The sequence below is a fragment of the Otolemur garnettii genome, unplaced genomic scaffold (assembly GCF_000181295.1).
Source record: "Otolemur garnettii isolate 467f Iridium unplaced genomic scaffold, OtoGar3 scaffold00018, whole genome shotgun sequence".
In the NCBI taxonomy this organism is placed as follows: domain Eukaryota; kingdom Metazoa; phylum Chordata; class Mammalia; order Primates; family Galagidae; genus Otolemur; species Otolemur garnettii.
Window position 1 is genome coordinate 19,060,918 of NW_003852413.1, and position 16,635 is coordinate 19,077,552.

Here is a 16,635-nt window from a genome sequence, read left to right on the forward strand (position 1 = left end):
CTCCTGGGCTCAAGCAAGTCTCTTGCCTCAGCCTCCCAAGTAGCTGGGACCACAGGCGCCCGCCACAACGCCCGGCTATTTTTTTGTTGCAGCCGTCACTGTTGTTTGGCAGGTCCGGGCTGGATTCAAATCTGCCATCTTAGGTGTATGTGGCTGGCACCTTACCCACTTGAGCCACAGGCCCCGAGCCATTGTGAGCCCTTTGTACACTGGCCTCCAACAGTATTAGTGCATCCTCTGGTCACCCTTTCTGCAGTCTGTCTGTCTCCTTCCTCTTCCCTTTCCTTTTCTCACTTCCTACCTTCCTCTCCACTGCTGGGTGCGTGCTCCCCTGAGCTCAGCCTGCATCCTTGTCCACTGGCCACTTACCTTCCAGTCCCTTCACCTGCAATGCCCTTTCCTCTAGTCAACTGGAAGGCTCAGATCAAAAGTCACATCCTCCAAGATACCTCTCAAGTTCTCCTCTCTGGTCCTGTGCAATATTGTAGTTGTCTTTATTATTGCTCAAGTGACATGGTAATGTGAAATTTATTTCCCTATCTGGAAACTTCCTGATGGGGTCAGGGTCCATGTATAAAATCTTCAGTAGAAACATGCTCTGTGTGCATACATTTGTCCATTTCCCTCTCCTCAACCCTCCCCACCATGATCCATGGTTTTAGGCAGCTTCAGGAAGGCATGTAGAACAAGATGAGAAGAGGCAGATAAGCCTGCAGACTTTTTGGAGAAGTTGGAAGCCTGGGGAAATAAGACACAGAGACAGCAGCTCCTGAAGAGCTAACAAATGATTACTTAGGAGTTCTGTCTAAGGAATCTGGAAAACAGCAGCTGAGCATAAATTCCATGGAATGAACTGAGAGCCCCTATGTGCCTAATCTGGGGGTAGGGTGTGTTTGTGCCAAGTCATGAACGATTTTGCAGTACTAATTATGACAGGAAACATTCTTCTTTTGTTTATCTCTGAGTGCTCACTACAGGCCAGCACCTGTCTTAAGGATATCATCAAGATAAAAGCATTTCCATAGGGCAGCACCTGTGGCTCAGTGGGTAGAGCACTGACCCCATATACCGAGGGTGGTGGGTTCAAACCTGGCCTCAGCCAAACTGCAACAAAAAATAGCCAGGCATTGTAGTGGGCGCCTGTAGTCCCAGCTACTCAGGAGGCTAAGGCAAGAGAATTGCCTAAGCTTGGAGGTTGCTGTGAGCTGTGATGCCATAGCACTCTACCAAGGGCAATAAAGTGAGATTCTGTCTCTAAAAGAAAAAAAAAAAGCATTTCCCTAGTAGATTCCTTTCTTTTCACCTATTTAAAATGTACCAAGAGGGACGGCTTCTGTGGCTCAGTGAGTAGGGTGCTGGCCCCATATACAGAGGGTGGCAGGTTCAAAGCCAGCCCCAGCCAAAACTGCAACAACAACAACAAAAAAACATAGCCAGGTGTTGTGGTGGGCACCTGTAGTCCCAGCTACTCGAGAGGCTGAGGCAGGAGAATCACTTAAGCCTAAGAGATGGAGGTTGCTGTGAGCTGTGATGCCACAGCACTCTACCTAGAGTGACAAAGCGAGACTCTGTCTCTGAAAAAAAAAAAAAAGTAAAATAAATTGTACCAAGAGAATAGTTTATCTCTGTCCTTATTTCCCATCTTCCTGCTCAGCCAATAATAGTATTGAAGTACACACTCAGACCTACCTACCCTAAAACTGAAGAGGGGGTTTTCATTCTTGGGAAGAGAATTACTGAAGAGGCAGGCCCCAAACAGTCTGGGGTCACACCCCCCAACAGCCAGTTTTATAAAAGGAAGCAGGACCCTGACCCCGACCTTTGTAGAGATGAGGGAAACCTTTCTTCGTAGACAGGCTGAGGGAGCACAGAAATAGTCCCTCCCTAGACAACGTCTGGAGCTTGGTTCTAAGAAATGGCTCCTTCTGAGCCGCCCCTATGCGCTCTTGGGATCTGCTTGAAGTGGTACCTCGCTCTGCCCCTCTGCCACACTCGGGCCCTATGAGGTTCCCATTTGACCAAGGCCTGCAAGTGTGAAGTGCCCAAGGAATCGCCACATCCAGCACCTCCTTTCTCCCCCTTTACTACTTATGACATTTTGTTCTGAATCCATTTGAAAAAGAAATGCCACTTCAATGACGGAGAGAAAACATACAAGTACATGCCCAGAAGAGAATAAGAGGACCTGTGAGCTTCACGCCACGCGGGGCTGATCAGCGAGTGACCAAGGGGACCTCAAGGCGCCCTACTGGATAAAGTGTGGTCAAAACAAGGTGTTTTTCCAGGAAGAGTCAGGCGGAGGCTCCAATTTGGGGCCGGGCTCTGCCCACCGGCCTGCTTCGAATCCCCTCTGGGAGCGGGAGGCACAGATAGGGCAGGCGTTATCGGTCCCACCCACAAGCCGCAAACCTTCCGCTGAGAGGGGCGAAGAGACAGCCCAAATGTTGCGCAAATGGCGCAGAGGCCGAGCGAGGTCAGGAACTCAGAAGTCAGGATCTAGTCTGACGCAGACCTGCTGGAGGCAGGGCAGACGCGTTCCGCTTGGAACGTTGCCTTCGCCTCTCGGAGCCAACCCGACCTTGCACAGACCGCAGGTCCGGGGACCCAGCTGTTGCCTTCAGCAGCTGGCCCCGCCCCCGGGCCCTCCTGACCCCGCGATTGGTCCTGTCGAAGGGGGCGGGGCAGAGACCGGAGCGTGATGGCGTCAGGCGCCGCGGGCTCCTCTTCCTGTTGTCAGCGGCCGGGAGGCCGCAGCGTCGGCTAGGAGGCGGAGGGACTGCAGTGGCGGGGAGCGACCCCTGCCCGCTCCCGCTCCATTTGGTGAGTCAAGGGTTAGGGAGGAAGGAGGGCAGCGGATGGACGGCAGGGCCGAGACGCGAGCGGGCTGTGGGCTCACAGCCCTCTCCGGGATCCCAAACCTTGGTTGCCTTAGGACTGTCCGGCTTCAAGAGCCCTCAGCTCTTCCCAGCCGATGTCCGGTCCCACTTGGACCCAGCCTTCGGCACGCACTGCCACTGCTGGTCCGTTCCCCGCGTCTTCTCCCACCCATGATCCGACTCCAGCCTTTACCCGCATCCGCTCGCCACCGGTCTTGCAGCTTCACTCGTGACCCCCGGTTTAGCCCAGTTCAATCCCCGTCACGGCCATGTCCCTTCCCCTTGCTCTAGCACACCTCATCCTCACCCCTGAACCTCTGGCAATCCTGGTGCTTCACACCTACCTTCCCTAGATCCACCATTCTGATTTCTCCTTTTCTGGCTGAGCTTTCTTATCCCCATCTTCCACACGTCCTGTTCAGCTGTCCAAGATCTGCTCATCCCAGACACCCTGCCTCTCTCTGCCCCCTTTCATTTAAGACCCACCTCAAAAGTGGATGCCCCGTTGAGTTTACCCCTTTCTTCTGGATAACTCTGATCTCAGCTTTAGCCCAAAGTACCTTGTCCTCACAGACTTGGTTCCTAATTTCCTAGCCTACCGTGTACTTCCTTTCTGTCTCCAGGCATCTCGAAGACACCTCATCCCAGTCTTTGCTAAACTGTTACCAACTCTTGCTTCTTCCTGTTCTTACTATCCTTACCCAATCTTATAACAAAGGAGATCTCTGCTGTCCCTACCACAACTCTTCACCCTAACTCTGCACCCATTCGTCCCTTGACCCACCTTCCATACAATCTGAGAACTTAGTGCAGAGTCCTCTACCAACCACACCAGCTGCCCCTCAACTGCCAAGTCTGGGTGCTTGCTCAGAGCCAGGCAGTTAGACACTGAGCAGCTTGATAGGTGCATGCAGCACCTGGGGTGGTAAATAAGTGTGGAGGAGGAGAGAGCCCCCCACCCCCACCTCTTGGATCAAGCAGGAGTTTTTCCTGGTGTCTGGTCCCCTGAACATGTCTCCAAGGATTGTGTTTCTGGATTCATAGTAAATTACTTGTGCTGGCTGCTGGAATATGGTAGGTGTCATTCAAATACCTGGAAGGTGAGAGATAGCTACTCACCCACCTCATTCAGCCTGGAGTAATGGAAGCCATTACTCCCTTTTGGCTGGTGTTCTGGCCCTGGAGCACTTCAGGGAGGTTCTGTGTGGGGTTGACCCTTGTCCGTGAGCCTTGTTCTGACACTTGTAAAGGACTCTGCCAGTGCTCCTCCTTGCTGGAGTTGATTGTAAATCAGTCCCAACGCAGAATACAGGGGACATGTCGGGTGCCAGAGGCAATGTTGCATGTTGTGAAGAGTATAGATGAGTGGGTCCTAGGGAGGCTGAGGCCCAGGTGGGCAAGAGGCTACGGAATCGTTTCCTCTTTTCACAGGTACTAGATCATTGAGTTTTGGCTATTTGGGTTCCCTGAGCACAGGGAGCCATGTTAGAGTAGCTGAGGCAGGGGGACATTCCTGAAGCACCCACGTCCCATACTTAGCATTTATAGTTTCCTGGGGGCTTTTTGGTACACATTTCCTCCAAATTCTGATGTCTTGGCTTCTGAAGGGTCAATTATTTGACAGCAATTTTAAAGAGCCTCAAAGAATGTTGTCTTTGCTTGCTTTGCATATTTTCATTCCTTTGAAATCTGAATGCTGTCTATCAAGGTGCAAAATTGCAATGGTTTTCAAGCTTATTGGCAGTTTGATTTAATGAAGGGAGTTCCAGGGTAGCCCCATTACTTAAGGATGTTACCTTAACTTTCCATAATCTGTGAAATGAAGGTACATGCCCTGTGCCTTGTTTTTATTTTATTCATCAGTTCATTCAATAGTAATTTTTTGAGCACCACACAAGCATATTCTAGATACTAGAAGCACAGTGGTGAATGAGTCAAGCAAAGATCCTGTTTTCATTCTCTCAGAATTTGGTCATCATTAGAATCTTTTGGTATATGGGACCAGACTATGGGAGAAATGGGTGTTATCTGAGGAAAAGATGGAGGGAGGAAAGAAAGATACTCGGTGTTCACTAACTTCACAATTCTGCCCTTCCAAACTAGCCACTGTTCAGGGAATTGCAAGCTAGTTTCTCACACTTCGCCTGGTATTTGATTCCTTCAAAGGCCTAATTCCTCCTTAAACCTCATCCTGCCTTTCACAGGACATTTGTCCAGAAATCCAACTATCCTCAGGTGGAAATATGGCTTCCTCACTCAGCACTCACATGTCTGAAAGATCAGCTGCCTTTCTGAATCAGAAGATAACTTTGTCATTCTTTTCCAACTGAAAAAAACATGACTCATCGATTGGTACAGCAGCTGGATGGCTTAAATGCCAAGCCTGTTGTTCTGAACAGCCAGGTGCGCAATTCAGGCAGTAGAGGGAAGGCTGTGGAGAGTGGCTGAGAAGTCTCTGAAGAGGGTGCTGTTCACTGATGGATTGAATCTTTTGGGACTGCTGTAGCCAGGTTATCCATTTCTTCTTTTAATGACTCTTCTAAGTCATTTTTCTCTTTTCTATCTTCCTGGATCTCTAGAGGAAGTGAAATTGGACACCTGCAGAAGTTCAGGCAGTATAGTAAAGAAAACCAGCTGAGACAATTCCTTCCTAACTGGTGGAAACATTTAAGAAAGAATAGTTCTGGGATTTGGGGTGCATGGAAGGGACCTGGGCTCAGCTGGTTGGGTTGATCAGCAAGACTGTTTCTTGTTGGTTTTAGAACTTATTTGAATAAATGGAGCTTCTGAGTACCTGTAAGAGTCTATAATAGTTTGCCTGAAATTCTTTGAGCCAAAGACCTGAGTCTGTTTAGTCCCATGAAGGGCTAAGGTGTTAGAATGAGGAAACCAGGCTAGGTGCCCATAGCTCAGCAGTTAGGGCGCTAGACACATACACCAGGGCTGGTGGGTTCAAAACCAGCCCGGCCCTGCCAAACAACAATGACAACTGCAACCAAAAAATAAGTGGGCATTGTGGCAGGTGCCTGTAGTCCCAGTTACTTGGGAGGCTGAGGAAAAAGAATTCCTTAAGCCCAAGAATTAGAGGTTGCTGTGAGCTGTGATGCCATAGCACTCTACTAAGGGCAACATAGTGATACTCTGTCTCAAAAAAAAAAAAAAAGAATGAAGAAACTAGAGAATTCTGTCTCTTCCCTGAGGTCTATTTCCACTAAGCCTCAGTTTTCTCCTATGTAAAACAGGGTTAATCATTCTTCTCTCACAGGATTGTTGTATGAATTAAATGAGGTTAGAGGATGAGATCAGAGAATTTTGCTTTGTGTACTCTGGGGAGTTGTATAAGGATGAATCAAGTTCTCCCCTCACTTCCTTCTGTGTGGGTCTCCTTGGAGCCACAACTGTCTTTAGTATGGTTCTGGGTGTCAATGAAGAGTGTTTTGAGCACCAGTGAGGAAAATGAAGCTAGCAAAACCAGTCTCATACAATGATAGATTTGGGATCTGGGCCACTCAGCCAGATAATAGGATGCTGAGCCAACAGTCCCAACACCCAAGCCTCTTTCTGGTTCCAACAGTGAATTCTTTCGTCATTGACTGTAGAGTCTTGCCTCCTCAAGTATTGTTCCATAGAGCAGACACAAATCAGTAGGGTGCTTTGGCTTCCTACAAAGGGAAGTATCCTGAATTGTGGCCTAAACCCCAAAGTTTCAGTCTCAGTCCTATTTTGTGCATTTTCTTTTCTTTTCTTTTTCTTTCTTTTTTTTTTTTTTTTGAGACAGAGCCTCAAGCTATCGCCCTGGGTAGAGTGCTCTGGCATCACAGCTCACAGCACCCTCCAACTCCTGGGCTTAAGCAATTCTCTTGCCTCAGCCTCCCAAGTAGCTGGGACTACAAGCGCCCGCCACAACGCCCGACTATTTTTTGGTTGTAGTTGTCGTTGTTTGGCAGGCTGGGGCTGGATTCAAACCCACCAGCTCTGGTGTATGTGGCTGGTGCCTTAGCTGCTTGAGCTACAGGCACCGAGCCATATTTTGTGCATTTTCAAGTGCTATTTCTCCTGGATCCCTCTGAGCTGTTGTCAGTCATTTTTTCACTTCTGACATTTTGTTTTAGGTGACAGTTAACTTGTCTCTTGTTTGGTCTTACCCTGACTCTCTTGGTTTTAGTTTACTTTGTTTTCTCTGGAGACTGTTACTTGACCAGAGCACCCACTTGCTGATGCCCCCCCCCCATGAATATTACTCTCAGCTAATTAATTAATGAGGCCTAATGGGTTCCGGCTATTTATCAGATTGTTGTGCTCTGAGCCCTTTAGGGTCCTGGCCTTGTAGCTAGTTAAGGGATGGGCAACTTTGGAGCTTCAAGGCTCTGTCTAGAAAAGTGATTTTGAACTGGTGTGCCACCAAAAAAAATTTTTTTTTTTTTTGGTTGGAGCCAGGTTTGAATCCACCACCTCTGGTATATGGGGCTGGCACCCTACTCCTTTAAGCCACAGGTACCACCCTGCCACGAAAATTTTTAGCATTAATTAAATTATTTTTGAAAGAAGTTCAAGGCACAGTAAGTATATTCTTTTTCTTACTCCTCTTTTTGATCAACATAATTTAAGCATGCCCCAGAAGTTTATAGGTTCGAGAGTGCCATGAGATAAAAAAAAAAAAAAAAAAAAGGTTGAAAAAACTGGTCTAGAAGGGTGGGCCTGAGCTGCTGGAATTGTGTATTGGAATTAAAGCCTGGGGTTTTAGATCCAGAGAAGCTGGACTTGGTCTGCTGGGCTGCACAAGGGTAGCGTTGAAGGAGCCCAACCTCAGGACCAGGTATGTTTCTGGGAATGACTCTTGTGACTGTACCACGGCCAGAGTTGGAGCTCATCTCCAGAGGAGGGTCCTGAGATTCCCTGGGAACAGAGAATGCGGTTAAGGGTGGCACAGTCACATGGGGGCCAAACCTGACTGGAGGTGGGTCTACAGGGACCCCCCTCCCTCTACATATTCCTCCTTCCTCTGTGGGGCCTGAACTGGGAGGTCTGCTCTGAATCCCATTTTGCCCTCTGCCAATTCCAGGGTCTGCAGATTGAATCAGAGGCTCTTTTACCATGCAGGGTCAGTCTGCCTCTTTCCTTTCCAAACCTCATGCTCCAGTGCTCTCCTGGAAACGTTTTCCACCAGACTAGCCTAAATGTTCTCCCTTCCCTGGGCCCCCAGCTGAAGTGTCCTCCTCCAAGCTCACCCCAGGCTTTGAGGTGCTGCACACACCCGGGAATCTGGGCTTTCCCTAGAGCTGGAGCTGGCTTACTCCTGGGGGCTGATGGTGGAGTCAGCACTGGGATCTTAGAAAATTCCTTGACCTAGGTCAGCTTCTCTTTCCTTATATGTCAGGTAGAGATAATAAAACAGCACCACTAGAATCCCTGGGAGGAATATAAATGAGGCAATGAGTGTAAAGAGAATAGAACCCATTTAACATACCTGGGGGGGGGGCGGTTGGGAGGGGAGGTTGTTTTTATTTTTTCTGAGACAGAGTCTCACTCTGTTTCCCAGGCCGGAGGGCCGTGGCTCATAGCAACCTCAAATTCCTGGGTACAAGAGATTTCTTATCTTAGCCTCCTGAGTAGCTGGAGGCGCCCACCACAACACCTGGCTCCTTTTTCTATTTTTGGTAGAGATGGGGTCTCACTCTTCCTCAGGCTGGTCTCAAACTCCTGAGCTCAAGGGATCTTCCAACGTCTGCCTCCAAGAGTGCTAGAATTACAGGTGTGAGCCACTGCATTGGCTATTCCTTGGTTTGGTTTGGTTTTGGGTTTTGTTTGTTTGTTTTGTAACAGAGTCTCACTTAGTCACCCTGGGTAGAATGCAGAAGCATCATAACTCACAGCAACCTCAAACCCTGGGCTCAAGAGATTCTCTTGCTTGAGCCTCCTGAGTAACTAGGACTACAGGCACCCACCACAAATGCTCAGCTAGTTTTTCTATTTTTAGTAGAAATGAGGTCTTGTTCTTGTTCAAGCTAGTCTCCAACTCCTGAGCTCTGGGAAGCCAGAGGTGTGAGCCCCCTCACCTGGCCTAGATTCATTGATTTTATTAACTTCTTTGTGCCTTGATGGTTTTGGTGTTTCCCTGATAGTCAGCAGGGTGTCGAGATTGGTTTAGATGTGATGTTCTTGCACAGCCCTGATTTGTCCAAGCTGCTAGGGGGAAGCCAGGCCAGCCCACAGCCTCCCTCAGGCTCAGATCAAAGTTCCAACCCCCTACCCCCGGAGGAAGCCAGCTACCCAGAGAGATTAAGTGGACTTCAACTATTCTACATGCTCTTTTAGATAGTAGCATTCTTTACATATAGATTGTTATGGCCAAGTTCATCAGCCATTTATAGTTGATACATGTCAGCTTGTAGCAGGTGTTTTACACATTAGACTCCCCATCTGAGAGGTCTGATACCACACCTGAGCATACCTAGCTGGGGAGTGGTGTTCCCATTTAGATGTGCCCCTGTGCTGCTCAAGCCAAGCCATCAGAGCTCAAAGGAGAAGCAGAAGTGTGGCAAGAGAGCCCTTCCCTTCTGAAGCTCTTCCAGTTGCACTTTTCACAGTTGAGCTGGTGGTTGGACTGGGACAGGAGTGGGTGGCAGGGGGCAGGGTGTTGCCTAGGCCCTGAATGTGACTTGTGAACCCCAGCAGGTTCTCAGCACCTTCAGTGACAGCATGCCAGTCACACCCTGAGCTCTCTCTCTCTCTCTCTCTGAATCAGCCTCTTCTTTCTTGCACCATGACCCCATAGGGCCCTGGCTTTCTGTGCAGCTTTTGGTGTGGTGAAGAGCCCTCATCCCGCACTCGTTGGAGTAGACTCACCCCACAGCCAGTGCTTCTCACCTCTCAAGGACTGAGCCCTGTGGCTTGGTTTCCTTTCTTACTTCCTTCCTTAAAATCCACTGTCAGTTTTTGCTTTTATATTCCCCAAAGGTCTTTCTGTTATAGTTTGCATAAGAGGAGCTGACCTGCTGGGAAAGGACTCTGGCTGGGGGTGAGTTGGGAGCTTGCTCATCTGGCTGCCATCTGTCTCTGCAGGTGTCATGTGATTCTCTGTGGGAGCTGCTTCGAGAGTGGAAATGCTCTCAGTGGTGGAGAATGGACTGGACCCCCGGGCTGCCATCCCGGTAGGTGGGCAGGGGAGAATCAAGGTGGGAAAGGGCTGTAAGGGGCAGCTATTTCATCAGTTTGTCTTACTTTTTAGATGATGACCACTGTCCAGAAAGAGAAGGGGAGGGAATTATAGGAGAAGCAGGTTCCAAGGAGATCCTCCCCTTTGTAGGACCATCTTAATGGTGATAAAATGGGAATTTATTAAAAGAAAAGAAATGAGAATTTAAGACAGGTTACCTGAAGCCCGAGGATTTGCTTTTCTTTTGTTAGAGACAGAGTCTCACTTTATCGCCCTAGGTAGAGTGCTGTCGCGTCGCAGCTCACAGCAACCTCCAACTCCTGGGCTTAGGTGATTCTCTTGCCTCAACATCCCGAGTAGCTGGGACTACAGGCACCCGCCACAACACCCGGCTATTTTTTGTTATTGTTGCAGTTTGGCCTCGCTGGGCTTTACTTCACCACCCTTGGTACTTAGGGCCAGCGCCCCACCCACTAAGCCGCAGGCACTGCCCAAGCCTGAGGATTTGCATTCACACGTTCAGCCCTCTGCCTGTAGGCTGTGATTTGGCCAATGCTTCAAATTGGTCAGAGTCAAATATTCCCAGGCATCAGTTTGTTGTTTCAATAAAGAGATAAGGTGCTAGCAAAAACCATTTTTTTTTTTTACAATTTTCTAGGATTTTCCAAACACAATTGTCTGTAGCCAGTTTACCAGAGTCCCCAGAGATTCCCTCTCTTGGGGATCCCTTTGTACCCTGCTGGGCAGTGGGCAATCTTACTCTGTGGACAAAGCTTTGTCAATTCCTTCAGAGAGGAAAGAGGTCAAGCAGATTTGGGGCTGGTTCCTCAAGGGAACCCTGAGGTAGCTTTGGGGGAGAAACCAGATGTCCCTTTCTTTCCCACTGCTGCTCCCCAAGTCAGAGAACTTTCTATTTGAAAGGAACAGCAGCTCTCAGAGATACGGCTTCCCATGCCTGGCCAGTGGAGAGTCCTGTTCCACCTATGCCCTAGCTGGCTTTTATGTACAACCCACTCCCCCAGGGTACATTCTGCATCCCACCCCAGGGTAGGGCAGCGCCCTGGGCCAGCCCTGCCTTCTAATAAGGGCTGCTTATGCTGGACTGACTGGGAGGGTGTGAGTTTCCTACCTTATTTATCCTTGCATATCTAACCTAACACCGAGTAGGTGCTCAGTTGAATGAAGTATATGTACTTTTTATGTAATAATACTAACAATATCTTGCATTTAAAAGAACATTTAAAATCAGATTTCTTGCTGGGCACAGTGGCTGGGAAGCTGAAGCAGGTGTGTTGCTTGAGCTCGTGAATTTGAGACTAGCCTGAGCAAGAGCAAGACTTCATCTCTAAAAGTCAGAGTCTCATTGTGTCACCCTCGGTAGAGTGCAATGAAATCACAGCTCACAGCAACCTCCAACTCTTGGGCTTAAGAGATTCTCTTGCCTCAGACTCCCAAGTAGCTGGAACTACAAGCACCTGCCACAATGCCTAGCTATTTTTTGTTTGTAGTTGTCATTGTTGTTTGGCAGGCCTGGGCTGGATTCAAACCCACCAGCTCTGTTATATGTGGCTGGCACCCTAGCCGCTTGAGCTACAGGTACTGAGCCTATATAAAGGAATATTATTTAACAATAAAAAGGAATGATCTGGCTCGGCGCCTGTGACTCAAGTGACTAAGGTGCCAGCCACATACACCTAAGGTGTTGGGTTCAAATCCAGCCTGGGCCCGCCAAAACAACATGACAGCTGCAACCAAAAAAAATAGCCAGGCATTGTGGTGGGTGCCTGTGGTCCCAGCTACTTGGGAGGCTGAGGCAGAAGACTCACTTGAGCCCAGGAGTTGGAGGTTGCTGTGAGCTGTGATGCCATGGCACTCTACCCAGGGGGATAGCTTGAGGCTCTGTCTCCACAAAAAGGAATGATCCGGGCCAGGCACAGTGGCAGTCTGGGAGCCAAGGCAGGAGAATTGCTTGAGCTCAGGAGTTGGAGACCAGCTTAAGCAACAGTGAGACCCCGTCTCTACTAAAAATAGAAAAATTAGCTAGGTGTTGTGGCAGGTACCTGAAATCCCAACTGCTTAGGAGGATTGCTTTAACCAAGGAGTTTGAGGTTGTTATGATGTAGGCTGATGCCACAGCACTCTAGCCTGGGAAACAGAATGAGACTCTATCTCAAAAAAATTAAAAAAGGAATGATCTATTCTGCAACATGGATGAACCTTGAAAACTTTAATGTTTTGGCTAAAATCAAAATGAAAAAGTAAAATATTTTATCCATAGTGGTTATAACCCAATAATTCAAGCTAGTTTTTCTTCAATCCTTTCCAGTCCTTTTCCAAACATTTGTGTGATTTTGACATAATTATGACTAAAGAATTTTTACTCTGTATTTCCAAAAGACTTCATGTACACTTTGTTTGTATTTATTTAACAAATATTCACTAAATACTTTAATGTGCCAGGCGCACAAAAATGAATAAAAACCTGGTCATGCCCTCTAAGAGTGATGCCCCTGGTGCTGTAGATCAGGAAGAATTTTCCTACTTAACAGATGAGGAAATTGAGGCTCAAAGAGATTAAGTGAAATGTCTGAAGAGATCCCACTGGTAGACAATTAGGACTACATCTAGGCCTCTGGTTCTCAGGCCTAGGATTTTTTTTTTGAGATAGAGTCTCACTATGTCACCCTCGGTAGAGTGCTGTGGTGTCACAGCTCGCAGCAACCTCAAACTCTTAGGGCTTAAGCGATTCTCTTGCCTCAGCCCCCTGGAACTACCAGCACCTGCCACAACGCCCAGCAATTTTTTCGTTGTTGTTTTAGCTGTCATTGTTTAGTAGGCCCTGGCCAGGTTCAAACTTGCCTGCCCTGGTATATGTGGCTGGCACCCTAACCACTGATCATGGGCACCGAGCCCAGGCCTAGGATATTTTTGAATGTAGACTATGCTCATTTTCTTGATGTTTTTATTGTTCTACAAGCAGCACTTTTTCCTTCTAAGCTGATTGATTCTCTGCAGAATCTTGGCCATATAACTAAGGGAAGCCTCTCACCTGTCCGAGCTCCCATAGCTGTAACTATACTGGAGTCAGTATTTAAACACAGAGTATATGGCTGTAAGTTCACTTGAGTTCAAAAAAAATAAAAAGGGCCCACAGTGAAGGACATGTAAAACAGTAGTAGTAGTTATCTCCGGGCAGTGTAAGGGTGATTTTCCTTTTGTTCTCTACAATCATCTGTATTTGCTATGATTAGCATGTGTTAATTTTACAGAAGAGATCTATCGGTACATAGACAAGTGTGTGTGCATGGTTGCAGGTGTATTTAATGACAGACAAAAAGTTACAGTTCAGGGGCTCTCCTTAGGATTTCCCCCTAATGGTCTGTGTTCTGTTTGGCCTAGGTCATCAAGAAGAAGCTGGTGGGATCTGTGAAGGCACTGCAGAAGCAGTACGTGTCCCTGGACACTGTGGTCACTAGCGAAGACGGAGATGCCAATACCATGTGCAGTGCCCTGGAAGCCGTGTTTATCCACGGCCTGCATGCCAAGCACATCCGAGCTGAGGCTGGAGGAAAAAGGAAGAAAAGTGCCCACCAGAAGCCTCTGCCTCAGCCTGTCTTCTGGCCCCTCCTGAAAGCTGTCACCCACAAGTGAGATCAGCTGGAAAGGTTTTGCTTTGGGGAGGAGCTTCAGAGTGTGGGATGCTAGTCTTTTCCTCTCCAGCTGTGCGGGCAGAAAGCCAACAGAGACACCCTGTGTTCCAGTGTAGAGCTAGGAGGTGGCGAGTGGGAGAGAGTTTTCATCTCTTGACCAAGCTTCCCAACCAGCATGCCAGAAGACCTTGGCCCTCATGCAAGAGCCTATGGCTGCTTTGAGGCTTAAGGCTGGTCACCGTTAGCAGAACCATGGTAGAGTTGGATAGTTGCAACAGAAATAGTGTGGCCTACAAAGCCTAAAGTATTACTCCCTGGCCCTCAACAGAAAAAGGTTCACTGATCTTGGCTTAGAGTATTTGAATATCTATGTTGTAAATATTATATCCATAATGAGGTATGTTATCATTTTTATGAAGAGTGAAAATATCTGAATATTTAGCCCTGAGACACTTATCTTTTTGACCTTGCCCCTAACTGCCTAGGCCTTTGAGCAGATAGCTGGCACTATGCCTCTAAGAGCTATTGAATGTCACCTTCAGCCCGAAGGTGCCTTGTCAGTCTGTGATCTTTTCCATGCCTACTGCTTCTGCCCTGTCTCCGGTTCTTACCTCTCTCCTGGGTGACAGTGACTTTCTATTGTCCCCCTTATCTCACTCTGTCTTTCTGTAAGTCCATCCACTAGTCTGCATTCACCAAGCTTCAGCACCTGGAGCTCCCTCACTGAGTCCAGTAGAATGTGGTCTGCACACCCCCGGAGGAGATGTGCACAGGGGCTGGCTCAGGAGGGGCATTTACCTCAGACAGAGGGATTCAGGAACTGGGTTTGGTACACCTGTGCTCTGATCTCCTTATCCAGAGCATCCACCCTGCAGCCTGCATGGCTGTGGTCCAGTCACTTCTCTGTGTAAAAACCCATTGCCCACAGGCTCCTAGATGGAGTCTGACTAGATTGGGCCCCAGATTCTGCATCTGGCTCAAGGTCCCAGAAATTCTGATGCACAGCCCAATGTGGAGACCATTGCCCCGGGTTGCACTATCAGCTTGACATTCAAAGCCCTCATTTACCTGGCTTTGCAACTGAATCGCTCACTCTTCCTTCATGCATTATAATCAGAGCTGTCCTCACTCCTGGTACAGGACTGTAGGTTTCCTCCCCTTTATGCCTGTTTTTGTCAGTCCCTTATGACTAGAAGGTTCTTCCTCTATCTTTGCCTTCTGAACTGCCTCAGAGCCCAGCTTACATACTACACTTTCTTATTCCAACTGACACATGATTGCCCAGCCCCTGACCCTAGCTACTGATGAAAAGGCCTCAATACACCCTTGAAAGTCAGTTTCTTGGACTGAGGACAGGGACCATGTCTATATCCTGTATCTTCAGAGCTCCAAGGACCTTGCCCTTAGGGAGCTTTGCAAACAGGCCTTGGCTGAGCAGGTGATGTCAGGGGCCCAAGGGGTAATGAACATGGCAATTACCCTTTGTGACACCAACCTCAAAGTTGGGGACCATGGCTTAATATTTCCATATTCTTCTTCAAACACTATTATGCAAGAATTTTTCATGCGTATGTATATTTGCAGTCGTTACTCTTGGTTCTTGCTATCTAGTAGATAAAAGGCCGTGTCAATAAGGTGAGGTAGTTTCTTGAAACAGGTCTGTTCTCCCCTTTCCAGGCACATCATCTCGGAGTTGGAGCACCTGCTCTTTGTCAACACGGATGTAGGCCGCTGCCGGGCGTGGCTGCGGCTGGCCCTCAACGACGGTCTGATGGAGTGCTACCTGAAGCTGCTCCTCCAGGAACAGGCCCGACTGTGCGAGTACTATCAGCCTACAGCACTGCTTCGAGATGCTGAGGAGGGCGAGTTCCTTCTTAGCTTCCTGCAGGGACTAACGTCCCTGTCCTTTGAGCTCTCCTACAAGTCCGCCATCTTAAACGAGTGGACACTCACCCCATTAGCCCTCTCTGGGCTTTGCCCACTCTCTGAGCTCGACCCTCTCTCTACCTCTGGTGCAGAGCTACAGCGGAAGGAGTCTCTGGATTCAATTTCCCATTCCTCAGGCTCAGAGGACATCGAAGTCCAGCACTCAGGCCATAAGATCCGGCGGAACAGGAAGCTCACTGCCTCCTCTCTCAGCCTGGACACAGCCAGTTCATCCCAGCTGTCCTGCAGCCTAAACTCTGATAGCTGCCTACTTCAAGAGAATGGCTCCAAGAGTCCAGACCGCTCTGAGGAGCCCATGTCCTACGACTCAGACCTGGGCACAGCAAATGCTGATGATTCAGACCGGTCTCTGCAAGAGTGAGTGTGTCTCTCTCTCACCCCTCGCTATCTCTCTTCTCCCTTCCTTATTTCCTGTCTTCTCCCTTCCTTCCTATAGCATGTTATTGTCTGTCACCGAACTGTGTTAGGAGATACAGAAAGCCAAAGGACACATCGTCACTCATCTCCAGGGACTGGAGTTGCTAGGAGCTGTAAGAGGCAGCACAGCACAGTGGGGAGAAGGGATTTGGAGGTTTAAGCTCCAGCTCTGCTCCCTGGTGACATTTAACAAGCCACTAAATTTCTGTGGGGCTCGGTGCAAAATATTACTGTCTAATTCATCTAGAGGAAAGGAAACTAATAGTTCAGAGCATAGTTACAACTTCCAACAGGTAAGAAGCATGACACAGAAGGGTGTGACCTCATAGAAGACCTTCTCGGGGACACACAGCCTGAATGCTGTGTGGAAGTGGTGGTGGACAGGTGGGCCAGGCGAGTGTGTGGAGAGCCTAGCCCACAAGCCTTTGTAAAAATTAATTTTTGTATAGATAATCTGTATTTATGGTTAAAAAAATCTAAAACATATACAGTTCCCCACCTACCCTGTTCTTCCCTCTCAGCCCCGTGGCCATAGCAATTAATCGTTTTCTTCCAAAATTTCTTTTTTTTTTTTTTTTTTTTTTTTTTT

At 48.3% G+C, this 16,635-nt stretch overlaps 1 protein-coding gene across 1 annotated transcript in view; it reads left to right on the plus strand.

The window, feature by feature from the left end:
* The first annotated feature begins 2,673 nt into the window (after nt 1-2,673).
* PLEKHM1 (pleckstrin homology and RUN domain containing M1) overlaps nt 2,674-16,635 on the plus strand; it is a 52,287-nt gene continuing 38,325 nt past the window's right edge. Inside the window, exons 1-4 of the mRNA XM_003786243.3 lie at nt 2,674-2,820; nt 9,939-10,027; nt 13,432-13,679; nt 15,360-15,986. Of these exons, the coding sequence (XP_003786291.1) occupies nt 9,980-10,027; nt 13,432-13,679; nt 15,360-15,986 (923 nt within the window). The 5' untranslated portion in view covers nt 2,674-2,820; nt 9,939-9,979. The remainder of the gene's footprint in view (nt 2,821-9,938; nt 10,028-13,431; nt 13,680-15,359; nt 15,987-16,635) is intronic.